General features: G+C 57.5%; 1 protein-coding gene across 1 annotated transcript in view; it reads right to left on the bottom strand.

Annotated features, from left to right (window-relative positions):
* The window catches only part of LOC144729793 (disheveled-associated activator of morphogenesis 1-like), a 38,022-nt gene that overhangs the window by 4,267 nt on the left and 10,473 nt on the right, over positions 1-23,282 (bottom strand). The window contains 21 exon segments of the mRNA XM_078610295.1: positions 1,991-2,051; positions 2,271-2,378; positions 4,775-4,943; positions 5,812-5,900; positions 6,198-6,304; positions 7,672-7,756; positions 9,056-9,165; positions 10,119-10,226; positions 10,390-10,533; positions 10,535-10,651; positions 11,368-11,549; positions 11,845-11,903; positions 12,406-12,544; positions 12,732-12,849; positions 12,974-13,040; positions 13,927-14,030; positions 14,189-14,299; positions 14,659-14,992; positions 16,691-16,785; positions 17,131-17,202; positions 22,949-23,035. Of these exon segments, the coding sequence (XP_078466421.1) occupies positions 1,991-2,051; positions 2,271-2,378; positions 4,775-4,943; positions 5,812-5,900; positions 6,198-6,304; positions 7,672-7,756; positions 9,056-9,165; positions 10,119-10,226; positions 10,390-10,533; positions 10,535-10,651; positions 11,368-11,549; positions 11,845-11,903; positions 12,406-12,544; positions 12,732-12,849; positions 12,974-13,040; positions 13,927-14,030; positions 14,189-14,299; positions 14,659-14,992; positions 16,691-16,785; positions 17,131-17,202; positions 22,949-23,035 (2,466 nt within the window).

Here is a 23,282-nt window from a genome sequence, read left to right as displayed (position 1 = left end):
CTTTGCACTGGTGTCACCACTGGTGTCACCACTGGTGTCACCACTGGTGTCATCACTGCTGTGCACTGGTGTCACCACTGGTGTCACCACTGGTGTCACCACTGGTGTCACCACTGCTGTGCACTGGTGTCACCACTGGTGTCACCACTGGTGTCATCACTGCTTTGCACTGGTGTCACCACTGGTGTCACCACTGGTGTCATCACTGCTTTGCACTGGTGTCACCACTGGTGTCACCACTGGTGTCACCACTGGTGTCACCACTGGTGTCACCACTGGTGTCATCACTGCTTTGCACTGGTGTCACCACTGGTGTCACCACTGGTGTCACCACTGGTGTCATCACTGGTGTCATCACTGCTTTGCACTGGTGTCACCACTGGTGTCACCACTGGTGTCACCACTGGTGTCACCACTGGTGTCATCACTGCTTTGCACTGGTGTCACCACTGGTGTCACCACTGGTGTCATCACTGGTGTCACCACTGGTGTCACCACTGGTGTCATCACTGGTGTCACCACTGGTGTCACCACTGGTGTTACCACTGGTGTCACCACTGGTGTCACCACTGGTGTCATCACTGGTGTCACCACTGGTGTCACCACTGGTGTCATCACTGGTGTCACCACTGGTGTCACCACTGGTGTCACCACTGGTGTCACCACTGGTGTCACCACTGGTGTCATCACTGCTTTGCACTGGTGTCACCACTGGTGTCACCACTGGTGTCATCACTGGTGTCACCACTGGTGTCACCACTGGTGTCATCACTGGTGTCACCACTGGTGTCACCACTGGTGTCATCACTGCTTTGCACTGGTGTCACCACTGGTGTCACCACTGGTGTCACCACTGGTGTCACCACTGGTGTCATCACTGGTGTCACCACTGGTGTCACCACTGGTGTTACCACTGGTGTCATCACTGGTGTCATCACTGGTGTCACCACTGGTGTCACCACTGGTGTCATCACTGGTGTCATCACTGGTGTCACCACTGGTGTCACCACTGGTGTTACCACTGGTGTCACCACTGGTGTCATCACTGGTGTCACCACTGGTGTCACCACTGGTGTTACCACTGGTGTCACCACTGGTGTCATCACTGGTGTCACCACTGGTGTCACCACTGGTGTCACCACTGGTGTCACCACTGGTGTCATCACTGGTGTCACCACTGGTGTCATCACTGGTGTTACCACTGGTGTCATCACTGGTGTCACCACTGGTGTCACCACTGGTGTCATCACTGGTGTCATCACTGGTGTCACCACTGGTGTCACCACTGGTGTTACCACTGGTGTCACCACTGGTGTCACCACTGGTGTCACCACTGGTGTCACCACTGGTGTTATCACTGGTGTTACCACTGGTGTCACCACTGGTGTCACCACTGGTGTCATCACTGGTGTCACCACTGGTGTCATCACTGGTGTCACCACTGGTGTCATCACTGGTGTTACCACTGGTGTCACCACTGGTGTCACCACTGGTGTCATCACTGGTGTCACCACTGGTGTCATCACTGGTGTCACCACTGGTGTCATCACTGGTGTTACCACTGGTGTCATCACTGGTGTCACCACTGGTGTCACCACTGGTGTCATCACTGGTGTCATCACTGGTGTCATCACTGGTGTCACCACTGGTGTTACCACTGGTGTCACCACTGGTGTCACCACTGGTGTCACCACTGGTGTCACCACTGGTGTCATCACTGCTGTGCACTGGTGTCACCACTGGTGTCACGACTGGTGTCACGACTGGTGTCACCACTGGTGTCACGACTGGTGTCACGACTGGTGTCATCACTGCTGTGCACTGGTGTCACCACTGGTGTCACCACTGGTGTCACCACTGGTGTCACCACTGGTGTCACCACTGGTGTTATCGCTGCTGTGCACTGGTGTCACCACTGGTGTTTTTACTGCTGTCACCACTGGTGTCATCACTGGTGTTATCACTGCTGTGCACTGGTGTCACGACTCACGTCCTCGACGCTCTTGAGCTCCTTCTTGATGTTGTTTATTTCCTTTTCCAGCTCCAGAAAACTGTGGGGGGAGGGGGGGGTGAGTGGGGAGGAGTGGGGGGGGGATTACGAATGCGACTGAAGATAATAGGCAAAGCAGATATCCGTCTCGAGGAGTCTGCATGTGTCCGACCACGTGACCATCCACGTGACCGTCCGTGTGGCTATCTGTGTGTCCGTCCGGGTGTCTGTCCGCTTGACCCTCCATGTGTCGGTCTCTGGTGGAGTGTGCAGGACGTACTTGACCCTGGCGGCATCCGGTATGTGCTGGAGGTCAGAACGCAGGGCCAGCACTCCGCGGAAGTGTCGCTCCAGCACTGTGATGAGGTAGTGCAGCAGGGTGATGTTCCTGCACGAGACATGGTGAGGGGGGTGGGGGGTGCACGGTGAGGGGGAGGGAGGGGGGGTGCCCACGACCCCACCGACTGCGAGATCCGTGTGTGTGTAGATAGAGGCAACGCGGCACGCCGGGAGTGATGAGGATGGCATGGAGGTTTATATTGCTGCCAGTGGTGGTGGTTACTGTGGTGGTGGTGATTGCTGCTCACTCAGAGGAGGAGTTAGAGGCGCTGCTGCTGAACCTGGAGCGTGCCACGAAGAGGTGGGGTCATCAGCCCCACCAAAGCTCAGCAACCTGCCTGGGTATTTTGTGCTATAGGACATTCTACCCCCAAAACTCCCATGTGGTAATGGGGCAGTTGTGAAGAGAGTTGAAAGTTTTCCATACTTGGACAGTGTGCTCATGACCAGCTCCGATTTGACAGCAGAGGCATCACTCTGAATCAGTCGAGCGGCATATATTTGTATCAGCTGCGTAACGCTGTGTGAAAGCTACCTGGGGTCTCTCGCTCCACATAAAGCTTTGGGTTTTCTCAGCCACGGTCATCCCTTCCCTTCTCTATGCTTGCGAAGCGTGGGCCCCTCTAATGGAACATCTTTGCCGGTTAGAAACATTTAGGCTGGTCTGCCTATGATCTGTCCCATCAGTGAGCTCCTCTGCCAGGCAAGGCTGCGTTGGCTGGGTCATGTAGCCTGCATGCCCAGGCACCGCATGCCTAAACAGCTTTTGTTCGGCCGGATCGAGGGGGCTAAACGGGCGCGGCACGGGCTAGAGAAGAGATGGAGTGATGTGGTACAGGAGGACGTGGAGCTGAGTGGACTTGCCGATGACTGGTACCAGCGGTGTCAAGATCGGCCTCTGGAGGAGGCTGATGAAGGACGCTACTGGGCAGTTGGAGGCAGTCGCCCTCCAGCAATAACGGAGGGCAGAGGAGCGATGCTCACAACAATGAGCAGAGCGTCGGGTGGCTAAAACACAGCAAGTTGGCACAGTAGGGGGAACAGGTGGTGCATCGGCCAGTCATCTCAGTCGACCCATGGCACCTGGGTCTGTGCCGTGACCTGCCAGCGGGCGTTCGACACTTCACGTGGCCTTGATGTGCATATAGACTGGCACAAGCCCTTTGGTGACGTCACCGTCACTTAGTGGCGATTGGCGGTGGTTGTTGTTGTTGGCGGTTGTGGTTACTGTGGTGGTGGTGGTTACTGTGGTGGTGGTGACTGTGGTGGTGGTGACTGTGGTGGTGGTGACTGTGGTGGTGGTGGTTACTGTGGTGGTGGTTACTGTGGTGGTGGTGGTTACTGTGGTGGTGGTGACTGTGGTGACTGTGGTGGTGGTTACTGTGGTGGTGGTTGTGGTGGTGGTTACTGTGGTGGTGGTTACTGTGGTGGTGGTTACTGTGGTGGTGGTTGCTGTGGTGGTGGTTGCTGTGGTGGTGGTTACTGTGGTGGTGGTTACTGTGGTGGTGGTGGTTACTGTGGTGGTGGTTGCTGTGGTGGTGGTTGCTGTGGTGGTGGTTGCTGTGGTGGTGGTTACTGTGGTGGTGGTGGTTACTGTGGTGGTGGTGACTGTGGTGGTGGTGACTGTAGTGGTGGTGACTGTGGTGGTGGTGGTTACTGTGGTGGTGGTTGTGGTGGTGGTTACTGTGGTGGTGGTTACTGTGGTGGTGGTGACTGTGGTGGTGGTGACTGTGGTGGTGGTGACTGTGGTGGTGGTTACTGTGGTGGTGGTTACTGTGGTGGTGGTGGTTACTGTGGTGGTGGTGACTGTGGTGACTGTGGTGGTGGTTACTGTGGTGGTGGTTGTGGTGGTAGTTACTGTGGTGGTGGTTACTGTGGTGGTGGTTACTGTGGTGGTGGTTACTGTGGTGGTGGTTGCTGTGGTGGTGGTTACTGTGGTGGTGGTTACTGTGGTGGTGGTTACTGTGGTGGTGGTGGTGGTGGTTACTGTGGTGGTGGTTACTGTAGTGATGGTGGTTACTGTGGTGGTGGTGGTTACTGTGGTGGTGGTTACTGTGGTGGTGGTGGTTACTGTGGTGGTGGTTACTGTAGTGGTGGTGGTTACTGTGGTGGTGGTTACTGTGGTGGTGGTTACTGTAGTGGTGGTTACTGTGGTGGTGGTTACTGTGGTGGTGGTTACTGTGGTGGTGGTTACTGTAGTGGTGGTGGTTACTGTGGTGGTGGTTACTGTAGTGGTGGTGGTTACTGTGGTGGTGGTTGTGGTGGTGGTTACTGTAGTGGTGGATACTGTGGTGGTGGTTACTGTAGTGGTGGTGGTTACTGTGGTGGTGGTTACTGTGGTGGTGGTTGCTGTGGTGGTGTTTGCTGTGGTGGTGGTGGTTACTGTGGTGGTGGTGGTTACTGTGGTGGTGGTGGTTACTGTAGTGGTGGTGGTGGTGGCGGCACCTGTCTGTGCTGGACTTGGTGTCGGCGATCTTGTTGAGGCTGCCGATGCGGAAGCCGAACGCGTTCCCCCGCTGCCCTTTGTTCATGAAGTTGCCGAACGCGAGGACGACCTCCAGGAGCTGGCGCAGACTCTCGCAGCTCAGCGCCTCGCGCGACGCCTCCAACACCGCTACCCAGACACACAGAGACGACGACAAAGAGACCCCCCCCCTCAGTGTAGCTTTTACACGCTCCAGGGGCAAGCGCTGCTCTTAGCGCCGGGCGCCATCGAAGTCCGGCACGGCACGCGAGGGGGTGAATTGCAGGCAGCTCACGCCCCGCACAGCCAAGCACGTTCACTCACTCACTTGTTCACCCACCCACCCACCTACTCACATCTTCACTCACTCACAGACTCACTCACTCGTTCACTCACCCACCCACGTCTTCACTCACTCAGGGTGAGGAGAGCAAGGAGGTTTGGAGGAGGGTGAGGAGAACGGTGGGCGAGGAAGGTGAGCAGGGTGGGCGAGGAGGTGGGTGAGGAAGGTGAGAAGGGTGGGTGAGTTGGGTGAAGAGGGTGGGTGAGGGAGGTAGGTGAGGGAGGTAGGTGAGGGAGGTGGGTGAGGGAGGTGAGTGAGGAAGGCGAGAAAGGTGGGTGAGGAGGGTGAAGAGCGTGGGTGAGGGTGAGGAGAGTGGGTCAGAGGGTGGGTGAGGAGGGTGAGGAGGGTGGTGAGGAAGGTGGGTGAGGAAGGTGAAGAGGGTGGGTGAGGGAGGTGAAGAGGGTGGGTGAGGGAGGTGAGGGTGAGGAGAGTGGGTCAGAGGGTGGGTGAGGAGGGTGGTGAGGAAGGTGGGTGAGGAAGGTGAAGAGGGTGGGTGAGGGAGGTGAAGAGGGTGGGTGAGGGAGGTGAGGGTGAGGAGAGTGGGTCAGAGGGTGGGTGAGGAGGGTGAGGAGGGTGGTGAGGAAGGTGGGTGAAGAGGGTGGGTGAGGGAGGTGAGGGTGAGGAGAGTGGGTCAGAGGGTGGGTGAGGAGGGTGGTGAGGAAGGTGGGCGACTACCTTCCACCTTGGGCTTGCACTCCTCCACGCGCTCCGCAAACTTCTTCTTGAAGTAGAGCGCCTGCAGCCGCTGCTGGTAGTGGGGGATTCTGGGGGGGGGGGGGGGGGGGTGGTGTCAACTCTCACCGTGCCAGTGGAGCGGTGTGATGTCCGTTGTGTGGCGTTGTGTGGCATGGTGTGAGTGGTGTGGCATGGTGTGTGTGGTGTGCATGGTTTGTGCGTTGTGGTGTGCGTGGGGTGCTTTGCGTGTTGTGCGTGGTGCGAGTGGTGTAGAGCGAGTGGTATGGTGTGCTTGGTGTAGTTGACGTGGTGTGAGTGGCGTGAGTGGGGTGTGTGGTGTGGTTTCCGTGGTGTACTTGGTCTGCGTGGTGTGGTGGGACCCGCACCGGCTCATGTCGAACAGGAAGCGGTCTGCGCGCGCCATGCGCTCCGTCTCGTTCTTGTGCTCCTCCAGCAGGTCCACGTCGCTCTTCTCCGGCACGAATTTCAGCAGCTGGGGGCAGATATGGGTGACCCGGTGACCCCGTGACCCCACAACCTCATGATCCCACTACCCCAAGTGAGTCAGACTTCCACACCTGACCACGAGGTAAAGGGGTGCACATGTGTGTGTGCGTGTACGTTTAACATCCATTTTGACCGTGTAGTTTGTGAAGCTTTCGATGGCTGTACCAGAGGAATTTCCATCTGGTACAGATATAATGGGTGGCTAATCAATGCAGGGGTGCGGTCTAGGAATGGCTCCTTATTGGTCAACCATGTTATGTATGCTGATGATCTGGTGATTGCTGCTCACTTAGAGGAGGAATTGGAGGCACTGCTACCGAACCAGGAGTGTGCCACGAAGAGGTGGGGACTTACCATCATCCCCACCAGAACGAAACACCTGCCTGGGCATTTTGTACCATTGGACACTCCACCCCCACAACTCACAATTGGTGATGGGGCAATTGTGGGGCAATTGTGGAGAAAGTGGAGAGTTTTCCATACTTGGGCAGTGTGCTCATGACCGGCTCCGGTTTGACAGCAGAGGTCTCACTCCGAATCAGTCCAGTGGCATCTGTTCACCGGCTGTGTAATGCTATGTAGAAGCTACCTGGTCTGTTGCTCCACATGAAGCTTTGGGTCTTCTGGGCTATGGTAATCCCCTCCCTTTTCTATGCTAGCAAAACGTGGACTCCCTGAATGGAACATCTTCTCCGGTTAGAAACATTTAGGCTGGCCTGCCTATGATCCATCCTGGGTTTAACCAGGCTGGATTGTGTGAGGAGCTCACAAATCCTTGAAAGTTCTGGACAAAGTCCCATCGGTGAGCTCCTCCGGCAGGCAAGGCTGCGTTGGCTGGGTCATGTAGCCTGCATACCCAGCCCATGCATTCCTAAACAGTGTTTGTTTGACCAGATAGAGGGGGCTAAATGGGTGAAGCACGGGCTAGAGAAGAGATGGATCGATGTGGTACAGGAGGACGTGGAGCTGCGTGGAATTGCCGATGACTGGTACCAGCGGTGTCAAGATCGGCCTCTGTGGCCATTTGGAGGCAGTCGCCCTCCAGCAACAACGGAGGGCAGAGGAGTGACGCTCACAATAACGAGCGGAGCGCTGGGTGGCTAAAAGCAGCAAGTTGGCACAGTAGGGTGTTACAGCTGGTGGTGCATCTACCGGTCATCTCAGTCAGCCAACCCGTGGCACCTGGGTCTGTGCAGAGACCTCCTGTGAGCGAGCCTTCGACACTTCACGTGACCTCAAAGTGCACTTGACACAGACGCCGTGGCGACGTCACCGTCACCTCGTGGCGAATGGCGGTTGTATTGGTATTGGTGTGAGAGTGAGAGAGTGAGTGAGTGTGAGTGAGAGCCCCACCTGCTCCAGCATGTCTTTGGGGAGGTCTTCGTGCTCGTCCATCTGCATGACCGCGCGCTTGATCTCCTCGTTGGTCAACTTCAACCTGAGGTGAACGTGGCATCAACAACATCAACGACATCAGCAACGTCAACAATATCACCACTACCACCAACAATCACATCAACACCACCAACACCACCAACACCACCAACACCACCAACACCACCGCTAACCATCAACGGTGCTGCAGTGGAGAGGGTGAGATGCACCAAGTTCCTGGGTGTGCACATCTCTGAAGACCTGTCGTGGAGTCACAACACTGCATCACTGGCCAAAAAAGCCCAACAGCGCCTGTACTTTCTCCGCAAACTGAGAAGAGCAGGAGCCCCGCCCCCCATCATGCACACCTTCTACAGAGGCACCGTTGAGAGCATCTTGACGAGCTGCATCACCGTGTGGTACGGCACCTGCACCGTGTCCTGCCGCAAGACTCTGCAGCGCATAGTGAGAGCAGCTGAGAGGATCATTGGTGTCTCTCTCCCTCCTCTTCTGGACATTTATAACACCCGCATCACCAGCAAAGCAATCAAGATTGCAGGTGATCCCACCCACCCATCTCAGCCTCTTCAGCCTGCTGCCGTCAGGGAGGAGATTGCGGAGTCTTCGGGCCAAGACCAGCAGGCTCAAAGACAATTTCTTTCACCAGGCTGTCAGGAGACTCAACTCCCTCCCTGCTCTACCATCACTCCCCCCCTCTGCCCACCCTCCCCCCTTTGCCCCCTGACCCCCACCCCCACACACACATTCACTCGTACATCCTGATCTCTGGACTGCACATTGCACTACATCGCACTACCACACCGGTTTAAATATCTTATTTCTTTAAATATTTTATTTAAATAATATTTTACATTTTATAATTCTTGACTGTTGTTTATTTTAAGTCTATTACATTTTGGATTATTTATCTTGTGTTGATCGCCGATTGTTTATTGTTTATTTATGTCTGTTAATTGTGATTCATTTTTTAATTGCTTGGTTGCACCGTGGGACCAAGAGAGAGGACTGTAATTTCATCTGTGTTGTATGTCATGCATGTAACACACTTGACAATAAAGTGACTTTTGACTTTTGACTTTGACTTGAACATTAACACCACCAACACCACCAACACCACCGGTGACATCAACACCACCATCACCACCAGTAACATCAACACCACCAACACCACCAACACCACCGGTGACATCAACACCACCATCACCACCAGTAACATCAACACCCCATCACCACCAACACCACCAACACCACCATCACCACCATCACCAACACCACCAGTAGCATCAACACCACCGCCATCGGTAGCAAGGCCCCAGGCGACCTCCCCCCCCCCCCCACGCACTTGGAAAGGAGGATGACGCAGTTCTGGGCCCTGCGCCCGTCAATGACGCTCAGCTCCTTGGCCTTCCGGCTTGCGTTCAAGATGTCCTCTGTCGAGCCCACGTTATCCCTCTGGTGGGGGGAGGGGGGGTCACTGCTCAACCTCTGCGGTGACGGAGGCGATGGTGGTGATGATGACGTTGCTTGTGGTTCAGACGATAGTGGGGATGGTAATGTCGATGATGACGCTGATGATGACAGTGGCGTTCATGTTGACGGTTGCTGATGATGATCCCGGCAGCTGATAGGATGGTCACGATGATGATGATGGTCCTGGTTGGTGACGAAGACAACAATGAAAACGATGATGGTGGTGCTCGTGCTCGAGATGCCGATCGTGGTCAAACAACGTGCGTGAGCGTCACGGGTGCAGGGAGGCTTTAATCCAGCAGCGGAGTGACGCAGAACTCTGCGTTATCGAGTACAGTCGATCATCGATTATATTATCCGGGGGATTCGGGGAGGAGGGGTCGCTGGATTTTCAAAAACGCCGGATAATCAATCATCATCATGATTTAAAATAGCTTATTTTTGCACATTGTTGCGCAACATTATGTTTGTAGGTGTTGTGTACATGTTTTTCTAGTGTTTTAAATTAGTTTACACTGAAATTGGCATAAACATACAAACTGACAAAACTAAAAATCCTACTTTAAAAAGTTACTTTATTTACTGTACCATACCTTACCACTCCAATCTCGATGGCTCTCCATGGGGCGATGTATTTCCATCCAGTATTTTGATTGTTTAAGTTGAATGTAGTGTATAATGTACCATGTATAATATGTAACACTGAAATAAAGCATTGCTACTTTTTTTGTCACGTACACTGTGCTGATCGCCGGACTGATTATAGCCTTTGGAGTGGTTTTGCCGGCTTCGCCAGATCGGCCCGGGACCTCTGTGTAATGTTGGAAGCCGGATAATCGATGATCAACTTGTATATTCATATTGATGAAAACGGCGGTGATGGTGGTGAAATGATGGTGGCGATGATGATTGTGATGACATTGGCGAGTGTGCACCTGAGGCTTCTGGTAGGCCGAGAAGGTCTTTTCCAGGTCCTCCAGATCCAGGACCTTGAAGACTTTGAGGTCGTCGATCTCGTTCCACACCGTGTCGCCGAGCTTATTCTGCGGCCCGGAGGGATTCACAACTCGGAGGCGTTCATTCACGAACTCGTCACCAATCAACCAATCACGAATCGACATCGTTTCCCTGCACCTGCAGCTGACCTCTGATGACCCCTGCGACCCCCCCACCCCGCAACCCCGCGTAACCCCGCAACCCCCTCACCTCGGGCAGCTTGGTCCAGTTGAAGGACTTGAGGGGTTGCGACGGCTGTGGGAGGTTCTTCCTCTTGGCGGTGCCCTGGGCGCTCATCCCCGGCAGGGGAGGAGCCCCGGGTGGGCCCCCCGGGGGAGGGGGAGGCGGGGGGGGGAGGGGGTGGCCCCCCGCCGGGGGGCGGTGGTGGCCCCGCGGGGCCCCCCAGGGCGGAAGAGGCGAGGGAGCCGTCCTGCCCGGGGCTGCCGGGGGCCAGGCCACCGGGCACCGCTCCCTGCGGGCACACGGGCCGCACGCACGGGTTTATCATCACGGCCTCCACGGGGGGGGGGGGGGGGGGGGTCACAATACCTTCAATCACCCCGCCCACCCCACGCCCCACCTCCGCCCCCCTCCCCCCCCACCCCCATGCATCCCTAAAGGTTAACGAGGTCAGGGTCCCAGGGATCAGATCGGGGTCACTGCGCCTGGCCAGATTCCCTAGTCCAGGTTCAGGGTATTGTGTTGTGTTACTGTCCTTGATGTCATTGCAGGATTTCTGAGGCTCGCGTCCCAGTCAGGATTGCTTATGGTCAAGGTTAGGGTTACTAGGGGTCAGGGTTGTTAAGGGTCAAGGTTAGGGTTACTAGGGGTCAGGGTTGTTAAGGGTCAAGGTTAGGGTTACTAGGGGTCAGGGTTGTTAAGGGTCAAGGTTAGGGTTACTAGGGGTCAGGGTTGTTAAGGGTCAAGGTTAGGGTTACTAGGGGTCAGGGTTGTTAAGGGTCAAGGTTAGGGTTACTAGGGGTCAGGGTTGTTAAGGGTCAAGGTTATGGTTACTAGGGGTCAGGGTTGTTAAGGGTCAAGGTTAGGGTTACTAGGGGTCAGGGTTGTTAAGGGTCAAGGTTAGGGTTTCTGGGGGTCAGGGTTTCTCAGGGTCGGCCTTACTCGGGGTCAAGGTTATGATTGTTTGGGGGGTCAGGGTTCAGGGTTGCCGGGGGGTCAGGAGGTCACCGTGCGGGCCAGCTGTGCGGCGAGCGCGGCGGCCTGCTCACGGGCGCGGCCCAGCTCCAGGCTCTCGCGCTCGAGGCGCTCCTTCATGCGGCCCAGCAGCCCCTCCAGCTCCTCCTTCTCCTGCGTCTTGGCGTCGCACTCACGCTCCTTGCGCTCCAGGCGGCCCTGCACCTCCCCGTGCTCTACCCGTGGTGGGGTCGCGGGGTCGCGGGGTCGCGGGGTCACGTCGATCACGGGTCACAAGACAGCGTCATGACGCGTGGGGGTCGCGTGGGGGTCGCGTGGGGGTCGCGTGGGGGTCGCGTGGGGGTCGCGTGGGGGTCGCGTGGGGGTTACAACGTGTGGGAGGGATCAAACGGGCCTTAGTAAATATGGGGTCACGTGGGGTCAAATACGATCAGAACTCACAGGGGTTGGATAGGGTCACAACACCCGGAGGTCACGGGCCCCTCCGCTACCCACGTCCCCCCTCCTCACCTTTCCTCATCTTCTCCGCTTGCTCTTTCCACTGCTTCACTTCACCTTCATTCACCAACCTGGGAGAACAGCGGACGTGCGGGTGAGGAGTGCGGTGAGATCGGAGAGGAGATTGGTGAGGAGAGCGGAGGTTTGCATGCGATGTATAATGCTGTTCTGGGTGTGGTGTGCGTGGCACGGTTTGCTCTGCATTGTGTTGTCTGTTGTGCTGTATGCTGCGCAGTGTGCCATGTGTTTATCTTATAATAATTTATATAATGCCTTATCGAAGGCACATTACACAGAATTAATAATAGTACATATTAATGTAATGGTGGAGATGAGGTTAATAAAATATATGAGGGGAAGCAATGGGAATTTCTGTGATTCGTGAAATCAGTGAACGTGTGCTGTGCTGCGCAATGTGCTGTGTGGTGGTGTATGCTGTGTTGCGTGGTGTACTGCGTGGTGTGCTGTGCAGTGCTGTGCACTGTACAGTATGCTGCGTGCTGTGCACCACGTGGTGTGCTGTGCACCACGTGGTGTGCTGTGCGATGTTCTGCGTTGCGAGGCAGTCCCCACATGCGCACGATGTTCTTGACGTTGAAGTTGTCGAGGGGCGCGATGTCCGGGTCCTCCCCACGTGGGCCCTGCAGCACCATCTGCTGCACCAGGCGGTCGAGCAGCTGCCAGTGCTGCACCGTAGTGCCCACCTTCTTGTCTGCACCACCACCACCATCATCATCAACATCACCGGTACCATCATCACCACCACCACCGTCGTCGTCGTCGTCGTCATGATCATCAATAACATCACCACCACTAGCATCAACATCACCATCACCGGCAACATCATCGACATCACGAGCCATCGTTCGTCAGCCTCGCACGATGCCTGCCCCACTCACAGGGCATCTGCAGGCAGTGGAAGAGGATGGACATGAGGTGGGGGTACGCGTCCGTGAAGCTCAGCTTCTTCCGGATCGCCTCGAACATCTGCCCCGCACTCCGCGTGTCGATGTGCATCTGAGACACGGGGGGGCGGGGGGCAGTGGGGGGGGGGGGGGTGTTAGATTGAAGCCCGGGCTCCACGCTGGGGCACGCTGCTCGAGGCCGGTGGGGGGAGGGGCCAGTGAGCGCCGGTCCTCACCGTCTCGAACCTCCGCGCGATCTCCGCCTCGTCCTCGTTCCGCGACATCTCAAAGAAGTCCAAGTGCCTGCGTGGGCGCACGCAGACGCACGGACACACACGCTTACAAAGATCCCCTGTGTAGCCTGCACAGACTGTTGGGGCAAGTGCTGTTCGCGAGCACCTATGAAGGCCGGCACGGCGCATGACGGGGTGGGTGGCCAGCACCATGCTCGGCCACCTTTCTCTCCCTAGAGGCAATGTTTACACACCGCACAGTACTCATTTGAGGCTGACTCGACCTAGGGGAGGCCCGTGACTGATTCAGATAATTGTCACTGGTGTTGGCCGTGAGCGGGAATCGAACTCGGATAGCCGGGTTCATAGCTCAGTGCGTTAACCACTGACTATCGCTCCCCAAGTCAAAGACAAAGATCCCCCGTATAGCCTCTTTAATAGACTGTTAGGTCAAGTGCTGTTCGCGAGCACCTATGAAGGCCGGCACGACACGCGAGGGGGTGGGTGGCCAGCACCACGCCCAGCCACCTTTCTCTCTCGAGAGGCGAAGTTTACACACTGCACCACGTACTCATTTAAGGTTGAGTCGACCTAGGAGAGGACCATGACCAATTCAGATAATCGTCACTGGTGTTGGCCGTGAACTGTTATTGAACTCGGGTCGCCGGGTTCGTAGCGCAGCGTAGCGCTAACCACTACCGCTCCCCATACACACGCATGGACACAGACAGACACAGACACACGCAAAGGGGGCTGAACGTCGATGTGCACACATCGCTCACCCGGCCAGAGACACCCGGCACCCGGCCGCCGTTTCTCTCTGGGATTCCAGTTGGAACTGGAGAGAGCCGGGAGGCGGCAGGCGACCAGCAGCCACAGCGAGAATCATACTGGATGCGGTGTGCCGTGTGTACGGTGGGCCTGGGGCTGGAGGCGGGTGGGGGAGGGGGGGTCACCTGTCGAGAGTGGTGTTCTCGAGCTCGCGCAGCGCGTCGATGAGCGGCTGCAGGCCCAGCATGAGGAGCTCATAGCGCAGGTGCAGCCGGAACTCCAGCTTCTCCTGGCTCGCACAGCGGGGGTCGCGGTGGGGTCACGGTGGGGTCACGGAGTTATGGGGTCAAGTTCATGTGTCACAGGGTCAGGGTAGTGGGTTTAGAGTTGACGTTCTGGTTGGTGCGAGGGTTGGAGTGAGAGAGGGATGGGGGGGGGGGGGCTCACCTTCCCGGGCCCCGCGTTGAGCACGGCGTTGAAGAAGGACATGATGGCCGTCTTGAGGCCGAGCTCCTGGCGGTAACGTCCCGTGTTGCGTGCGAGGTCACTCATCAGCGTCTGCGGGAGAGTGAGGAGAGTCGTGCACCACAAGAGCCTCGCTGATTTTGCGAAGCCTTTGGTCATCGAGTTGCAGCAGAATTATACGAAACACAAAACGCCTTCTGTAAGTAATACGATGATGACGATGACGACGATGAGAATGACGGTGAGTGGTGCCCATCACAGAGGAGCCGCGAGTCGACTTAAGAGAGCCGGGGGACACGTCGCGAGATGGGAGGAGAGGCACGCGGGAAGAAGAATGGTGACGAAGGTGGAAGCACCGAGAGTGCCGGTGACGGCGGTGGCAGTCATGACGACGGTGACAATGCCGGCGAGGACCGTGGCGACGCGGAGTGCGGCGTCGAGCGTGGCGTCACCTGGAAGCGCGTGCGCTCGCTGGCGAACTGCTGGAAGTTGACCATGGCCTGCAGCACCTTGCGGTGGCCTCCCGGCACGAGGCAGAGCGCGCCCAGGATCTCGAGCGCGGCCACCTTGGTGCGCGGCGCGTCCACGGCGAGGCTGCGCGCGATGGCGTCTACGGCCGTGGGGTGGGCCAGGACGTGCGCGCGGCCCTGCGCGTTGTTCATCAGCGCCTTGACGCAGCCGATGGCGGCGGCGTGCGCGGGCCCCGACGCCGTGTCCTCGTCCATGCGCTCCAGGAAGTGCAGCAGCGCCGAGAGGCCGTCCAGCTCCATGAAGCGCGTCACGAAGCTGCGCGTGTGTGCGCGTGCGTGTATGTGCGTGTGAGCCCATGCGTGTGTGTACGTGTGTGTATGTGTGTGCACGGGTGCGTACGGAGCAGTGCGGGGGTGCAGAAGAGCAGTGGTTAGCCCCCTGGTGACGCAAGTTCGACCGATAATGGTGGCGAATATATTTGAACTGGTCTTGAACCTCCCCTAGGTCGACTGGGCCTTAAATTAGCACCTGGCAGGGTGTAAGGTGCCAGCGTGTGATGTGTAAGCAAAGATGTGATGCGAGACAAAGGCGGCAGGGTGTGGTGCTGGCGACCCACCCCCTCGTGTGTCGTGCCGGCCTTAACAGGCGTTCACTTACGGCACTCGTCCCACCCAACAGCCTGTGTAGGCCGCACGGGGGAGCTTGTGTGTGTGAGACCCAAGCAGGAGATGTGAGGCGAGGTGAGGGTGAGCTGAGGGTGAGGTGAGGTGAGGGCGAGGTCAGGGTGAGGTGAGGGTGAGGTGAGGGTGAGGTGAGGGTGTGGTGAGGTTGAGGTGAGGGCGAGGTCAGGGTGAGGTGAGGGTGAGGTGAGGGTGAGGTGAGGGTGTGGTGAGGTTGAGGTGAGGGTGAGGTGAGGATGAGGTGAGGGTGAGGTGAGGGTGAGGTGAGGGTGAGGTGAGGTTGAGGTGAGGGTGAGGTGAGGATGAGGTGAGGGTGAGGTGAGGGTGAGGTGAGGATGAGGTGAAGAGAGGGTGAGGGTGAGGTGAGGGTGAGGGGAGGGTGAGGGCGAGGTGAGGGTGAGATGAGGGTGAGCTGAGGGTGAGGTGAGGGTTCAGGGAGAGAAAGTAAGACCAGGCGTGAAGAGTGAGAGAGTAGGAGATATCAGGTGAGCAGAGACACGGTGAGGAGCATTCAGAACATGGGTGCAGGGTGTCACTGTGCAGGGTGCCGGGGTGTCGGGGTGCAGGGTGTCATTGCGCAGGGTGTCATTGTGCAGGGTGCCGGGGTGTCATTGTGCAGGGTGTCGGGGTGTCGGGCTGCAGGGTGTTATTGTGCAGGGCGTCATTATGCAGGGTGTCATTGTGCAGGGTGTCGGGGTGTCATTGTGCAGGGTGTCGGGGTGTCATTGTGCAGGGTGTCATTGTGCAGGGTGTCGGGGTGTCATTGTGCAGGGTGTCGGGGTGTCGGGCTGCAGGGTGTCATTGTGCAGGGTGTCGGGGTGTCGGGGTGTCATTGTGCAGGGTGTCAGGGTGTCATTGTGCAGGGTGTCATTGTGCAGGGTGTCGGGGTGTCAGGGTGTCATTGTGCAGGGTGTCGGGGTGTCGGGGTGTCATTGTGCAGGGTGTCGGGGTGTCAGGCTGCAGGGTGTTATTGTGCAGGGTGTCATTGTGCAGGGTGTCATTGTGCAGGGTGTCGGGGTGTCGGGGTGTCATTGTGCAGGGTGTCATTGTGCAGGGTGTCGGGGTGTCATTGTGCAGGGTGTCGGGGTGTCGGGGTGTCATTGTGCAGGGTGTCATTGTGCAGGGTGCCGGGGTGCAGGGTGTCATTGTGCAGCGTGTCATTGTGCAGGGTGCCGGGTGTTATTGTGCAGGGTGTCATTGTGCAGGGTGTCATTGTGCAGGGTGTCATTGTGCAGGGTGTCGGGCTGCAGGGTGTCATTGTGCAGGGTGTCATTGCGCAGGGTGTCGGGGTGCAGGGTGTCGGGGTGCAGGGTGTCGGGGTGTAGGGATGCACCGGATGGGCTGGGTGCGCAGCGCCGTCTTGAGTCCCTCCACCACCTGCGCGCGCTCCGCCTGCTCCTCGGGGCTGTAGCCACTCACCGAGGTCATCTGCAGCACCGGGCCAGACACTCACCACTCAGCTCACTCATCACGTCACTCACCACTCAACTCACCACTAAAATCACCACCCAACTCAGCACTCAACTTACCCTGTCACTCACTTACCCTGTCACCACTCAACTCACCATCACCATGTCACTCACCCACGCACCCATTCACTCACCCACTGACCCACCCATGCACCTGCTCGCTCGCTCACCCATTCACTCACCCACTGACCCACCCATGCACCTGCTTGCTAGCTCACCCATTCACTCACCCACTGACCCACCCATTCACTCACCCCACCGACACACCCATCACAGGTCGCTGCGTCACCTCGCCGCCACTCACCGAAGACATCTGGTTGATGCTATCGATGTAGTAGTCGGGCCAACTCGTGGCCGAGCGGTTCGGATCCTCCTCCTGAAACAACAGCACCACCAGCATCATCATCAGCACCAGCAACATCGTCAACATCACCGTCATCATCGGCAGCACCGTCATTAGCGTCATATCAGCATCATCATCAGCACCAGCAACATCGTCAGCATCACCGTCATCATCGGCAGCACCGTCATTAGCGTCATATCAGCAACATCATCAGCACCAGCAACATCGTCAGCATCAAAATTTGTATCGTGTGTGTATCTGTGTGTATGCGTGGGGAGCAGCAGCGAAATGGTTATCGCGCTGCGCTACGAACTCGGCGACCAGAGTTCGATTCCCGCTTACGGCTAACACCAGTGACGATTATCCGAGCCGTTTGTGCGTCTCCCCTCGGATGCCGACTACACACCGCCCCAGGTACTCAAATGGTTACCTGGTGCGGTGTGTCGTAAACATCATCACTGGGGAGACAAAGGCGGCTGGGCCGCGGCGGCGGCCTTCAGAGGGTGCTTTCTCACACGTGGACTTTCTGCGACCAATGTTATCCATCAACATTTTTGTTGGTTAGATACAAACGTGTCATTACACCCACCACCCAGCATAGCGAGCCAGGGTTCTCACGTAAACACAAACATGCCAATTAGTCACTAGTTCAGGACACTAGTATGTTGTAGACTAAACCCACGACATTTTTCAGTTTCAGTTGCATTTATTAGCTATAACCCTGTGAGCCATGCGGCTCTTGACTCGGGTGCAACCGCAACAAACAAAAACATGAACAAGAAACATCTTAAAGGTGACTACACGCAACAGGAAATCCAGGAAAAAACAGCAGAGTCTTCCAGAAAAAACACCGTATTTCAAAACACCGTACAATTTGTGTACGACGTTTCGCCGGTAATTATAAGCAGCCTCATCATAGGCGCTACTCGCTAACAGCCACTTGCCTCTGCAGTCTGTTAAATCTACACGGGGGATCTGTGCGTATGTGTGTGTGTTTGTGTGTGCGTGTGTGTTTGTGTGTGCGTGTGTGTTTGTGTGTGCGTGTGTGTTTGTGTGTGCGTGTGTGTTTGTGTTTGCGTGTGTGTTTGTGTGTCTGTGTGTTTGTGTGTCTGTGTGTGTTTGTGTGTGTGTGTGTTTGTGTGCGTGTGCGTGTGTGCGTGTGTGCGTTTGTGTGCGTGTGTGCGTGTGTGCGTTTGTGTGCGTGTGTGTTTGTATGTCTGTGTTTGTGTGTGTGTGTTTTGTGTGTGTGTATGTCTGTGTTTGTGTGTGTTTGTGTGTGTCTGTGTGTGTCTGTGTGTGTGTTTGTGTGTGTGTGTTTGTGTGTGTTTGTTTGTGTGTGTGTTTGTTTGTCTGTCGCTCCGCACGAAGCTTCAGGTCTTCTCGGCCACGGTCATTCCCTCCCTTCTCTACGCTTGCGAAACGTGGACCCCCCTAATGGAGCATCTTCGTCGATTGGAAACATTTAGGCTGGCCTGCCTACGATCCATCCTGGGTTTAACCAGGCTGGATTGTGTGAGGAGCTCACAAATCCTTGAAAGATCTGGGCAAAGTCCCATCGGTGAGCTCCTCCGGCAGGCAAGGCTGCGTTGGCTGGGTCATGTAGCCCGCATGCCCAGCTACCGCATGCCTAAACAGCTTTTGTTCGGCCGGATCGAGGGGGCTAAACGGGCGCGGCACGGGCTAGATAAGAGATGGAGTGATGTGGTACAGGAGGACGTGGAGCTGAGTGGACTTGCCGACGACTGGTACCAGCGGTGTCAAGATCGGCCTCAGTGGAGGAGGCTCGTGAAGGACGCTACTGGGCAGTTGGAGGCAGTCGCCCTCCAACAACAACGGAGGGCGGAGGAGCGACGCTCACAACAACGAGCGGAGCGCCGGGTGGCTAAAGCTCAGCGAGTTGGCACAGTAGGGGGCACAGGTGGTGCATCAGCCAGTCATCTCGGTCATCTCGGTCAGTCGACCCGTGGCACCTGCTGGGTCTGCCCCGTGACCTCCTGCCAGCGGGCGTTCGACACTTCACGTGGCCTCAAGGTGCACATGGCCTGGCACAAGCATCGTGGTGACGTCACCGCCACTTCGTGGCGAATGGCGGTTGTTGTTGTTGTTTGTGTGTGTGTATGTGTGTGTTTGTGTGTGTTTGTGTATGTGTGTGTTTGTGTGTGTGTTTGTGTGTGTATGTGTGTGTGTTTGTGTGTGTGTGTGTCTGTGTTTGTGTCTGTGTGTGTGTGTGTTTGTGTGTGTGCACCTATCTTTTCATCGGTTGCGTAACGCTGTCTGGAAGCTACCTGGTCTGTCGCTCCGCACGAAGCTTCAGGTCTTCTCGGCCACGGTCATTCCCTCCATTCTCTACGCTTGCGAAACGTGGACCCCCCTAATGGAGCTACTTCGTCGGTTGGAAACATTTAGGCTGGCCTGCCTACGATCCATCCTGGGTTTAACCAGGCTGGATTGTGTGAGGAGCTCACAAATCCTTGAAAGATCTGGGCAAAGTCCCATCGGTGAGCTCCTCTGGCAGGCAAGGCTGCGTTGGCTGGGTCATGTAGCCCGCATGCCCAGCTACCGCATGCCTAAACAGCTTTTGTTTGGTCGGATCGAGGGGGCTAAACGGGCGCGGCACGGGCTGGAGAAGAGATGGAGTGATGTGGTACAGAAGGACGTGGAGCTGAGTGGACTTGCCGATGACTGGTACCAGCGGTGTCAAGATCGGCCTCAGTGGAGGAGGCTCGTGAAGGACGCTACTGGGCAGTTGGAGGCAGTCGCCCTCCAACAACAACGGAGGGCGGAGGAGCGACGCTCACAACAACGAGCGGAGCGCAAGTTGGTACAGTAGGGGGCACAGGTGGTGCATCAGCCAGTCATCTCGGTCATCTCGGTCAGTCGACCCGTGGCACCTGCTGGGTCTGCCCCGTGACCTCCTGCCAGCGGGCGTTCGACACTTCACGTGACAGCCTCAAGGTGCACTTGGCCTGGCACAAGCGTCGTGGTGACGTCACCGCCACTTAGTGGCGAATGGCGGTTGTTGTTGTTGCACCTGTCCAGCTGGTGTGGCTGCTCGTGTGACAATGTGGATTGACCGGACACGCAACTCGTTGTTATTGTTCTGTGATTTACCTCCTTTAACTCGCAGGGTGGCGTCCGGCAACAATGTGCTCATCCTCCATCTCTTATCTAACTTCTCACACACGCCTACCACCACATATCTACACCGCGTCACACGTCCCAGACACCAAAGCGCAGGCACGCACACAACGTCACCGTCCTACACCTACCACACCCAACCCGCGCCGGGTGTGGTAGGTGTACCTGCGATTAGCACGGTCGGCAACGTACGGTGCAAAAGAAGTTCACCGTACATACGTACGCACGTTGTCGTCTCTCCCCCGCTGGGTTCAACAACCACACTGCAGGTCACAACAACAACAACAGATATAAAGACAAAGACGCCCCCGTGTAGCCTTAACAGACTGTTGGGGCAAGTGCTGTTGGCGAGCAACTATGAAGGCTGGCACGGCACATGCGGGGCTGGGTGGCCAACACCACGCCCGGCCGCCTTTGTCTCCCCAGTGGCGATGTTTATACACCGCACCGGGTACTCAATTGAGGCGACCTCGGGGAGGCGCAGGCTGAAAATAATCGTCACTGATGTTGGCCGTGAGCGGGAATCGAACTCGGGTTCGCCAGGTTCGTAGCGTAAACCAATACACTCCCCACAAAACAACAACACTCACACACACCCACTCGCTCAGTCACCTACACCTCACTACACTGCAAGGCACCCCACTTCCTCCACTGCTCCACTCTGGAAACCCCTCTCCCATCATCATCGTCGTCGTCGTCATCTCTTCTTCCCAAGCTCTCACAACAACAGTTAACCTCGCTCAATTCAAGAAACACGTCACACTCTCCGTGTCTATTCCAACGTTGCTAACAGTGCTGATTGTTGCTGGCTGCTCTGATGCGCCGGGGCCGCGATTTAAACAAAAATGTAATTTGCTAACACGTCGCACGTCAGAACCTACCGCATACCACGTCACTGCCCCCCCCCCCATCCGCATACCACCTCACTGCCCCCTCCCATCCGCATACCACGTCACTGCCCCCCCCCCATCCGCATACCACGTCACTGCCCCCCCCCCATCCGCATACCACCTCACTGCCCCCCCCCCATCCGCATGCCACGTCACTGCCCCCCCCCATCCGCATACCACGTCACTGCCCCCCCCCCATCCGCATACCACGTCACTGCCCCCCCCCCATCCGCATGCCACCTCACTGCCCCCCCCCCATCCGCATACCACCTCACTGCCCCCCCCCATCCGCATACCACGTCACTGCCCCCCCCCCATCCGCATACCACGTCACTGCCCCCCCCCCATCCGCATACCACCTCACTGCCCCCCCCCCATCCGCATGCCACGTCACTGCCCCCCCCCCATCCGCATGCCACGTCACTGCCCCCCCCCCATCCGCATGCCACGTCACTGCCCCCCCCCCCATCCGCATACCACCTCACTGCCCCCCCCCCATCCGCATGCCACGTCACTGCCCCCCCCCATCCGCATACCACCTCACTGCCCCCCCCCCCATCCGCATGCCACGTCACTGCCTCCCCCCCCATCCGCATGCCACGTCACTGCCCCCCCCCCATCCGCATGCCACGTCACTGCCCCCCCCCCATCCGCATGCCACGTCACTGCCCCCCCCCCATCCGCATGCCACCTCACTGCCCCCCCCCCATCCGCATACCACCTCACTGCCCCCCCCCCATCCGCATACCACCTCACTGCCCCCCCCCCCCATCCGCATGCCACGTCACTGCCCCCCCCCCATCCGCATGCCACGTCACTGCCCCCCCCCCCCATCCGCATGCCACGTCACTGCCCCCCCCCATCCGCATGCCACGTCACTGCCCCCCCCCCATCCGCATGCCACGTCACGCACCAATTCCAGGCAGGAACCCCACGTCCACCTGTGTGCTCGTCCCGCCAGCCAGTCGATACCTAAGTAGCCCCCACCCCCTACCCACCAGGTGCTGCTGCAGCACGCAGGCCCCAATCGCACCGCGTGGGTCACGGGGAGCTCGTTTGACCATACTTCACCGTTCCGGTCGGCGCAAGCTTCGTGACGCGGGTGGGGCCACTCGCCGACGTTAGCCGTGGCCGGGAACGGAATTTGAGAAAACCGGGTTCACGGAGCAATGCGCTAACCACCGCACCACCGCTCCACATTCCTGGGTTTAATCCCAGATTAATCCCAATGGATCTTCGACCACACCCGTCTATCCCCCCTCGCCCCCCACCGCACCCCCACCCTCCTCCCCCAGCGGACACCAACTCAAAACAATTATGAAGTTGGGCCGGACGTCGCTAATCACCCTAATAGCCATAATTAACAACTGGTTAGCTCCGCAGCGTCCCGGAAAGGCCCCGGCGAGCCTCAAGGCTCCTCGCGGGAGGGTTCTGCGCCGCGACGTTGGGCACGAGCTCCCCGAGCGCTCCCCGCCAGGACCCCGTGGAGTGCCCGGAGAGAAGCGGCACTCGCGAGGAGCTGGCGCCCTCGTAGAGTAGCAGCCTCCCGGCTGTGCGCCGCCAGTCACCGCAACGCACCTGCGAGGGAGACCCTGACAACTGCGACTGCCCCGTGTGTGTGTCTACTCCTGCGTGTGGCTGCCCCCCGCTGCCCCCCCCTCCCCCACAATGTGGTTGCCCCCCACCTCTCTACGTGTGACTGCCATCCCAGTGAGGCTGCCCACTATGTGGATGTTCCCCCCCCCACCCACCTTCTTGCTGCAGTAGAGCTGCCACTTCTTCTCGTCGGGCAGAGCGAACATGTCCGCGCGGTTCTTCTCGGGGAGATCCAACTCGTCCTGCAGAGGCGGGGCAGAGCTCGCGTGAGACTCACGCAGACGCACTCGCAGGCACGCGCACGCAGACACGCGCACGTGCATAGGCACCCGCACACACAGACATGCACAGAGACACACGCACACACAGACATGCACAGAGACACACTCATGCATAACACACGTATATAGACAAAACAAACAAAGACAAAGATCCCCCGTATAGTCTTAACCGATTTTTGGGGCAAGTGCTATTAGCAAACACGTATAA

This window comes from Lampetra planeri, chromosome 33, assembly GCF_965212315.1.
Source record: "Lampetra planeri chromosome 33, kcLamPlan1.2.h2, whole genome shotgun sequence".
NCBI lineage: Eukaryota > Metazoa > Chordata > Hyperoartia > Petromyzontiformes > Petromyzontidae > Lampetra > Lampetra planeri.
This window is presented reverse-complemented; position numbering and strand designations above follow the sequence as displayed.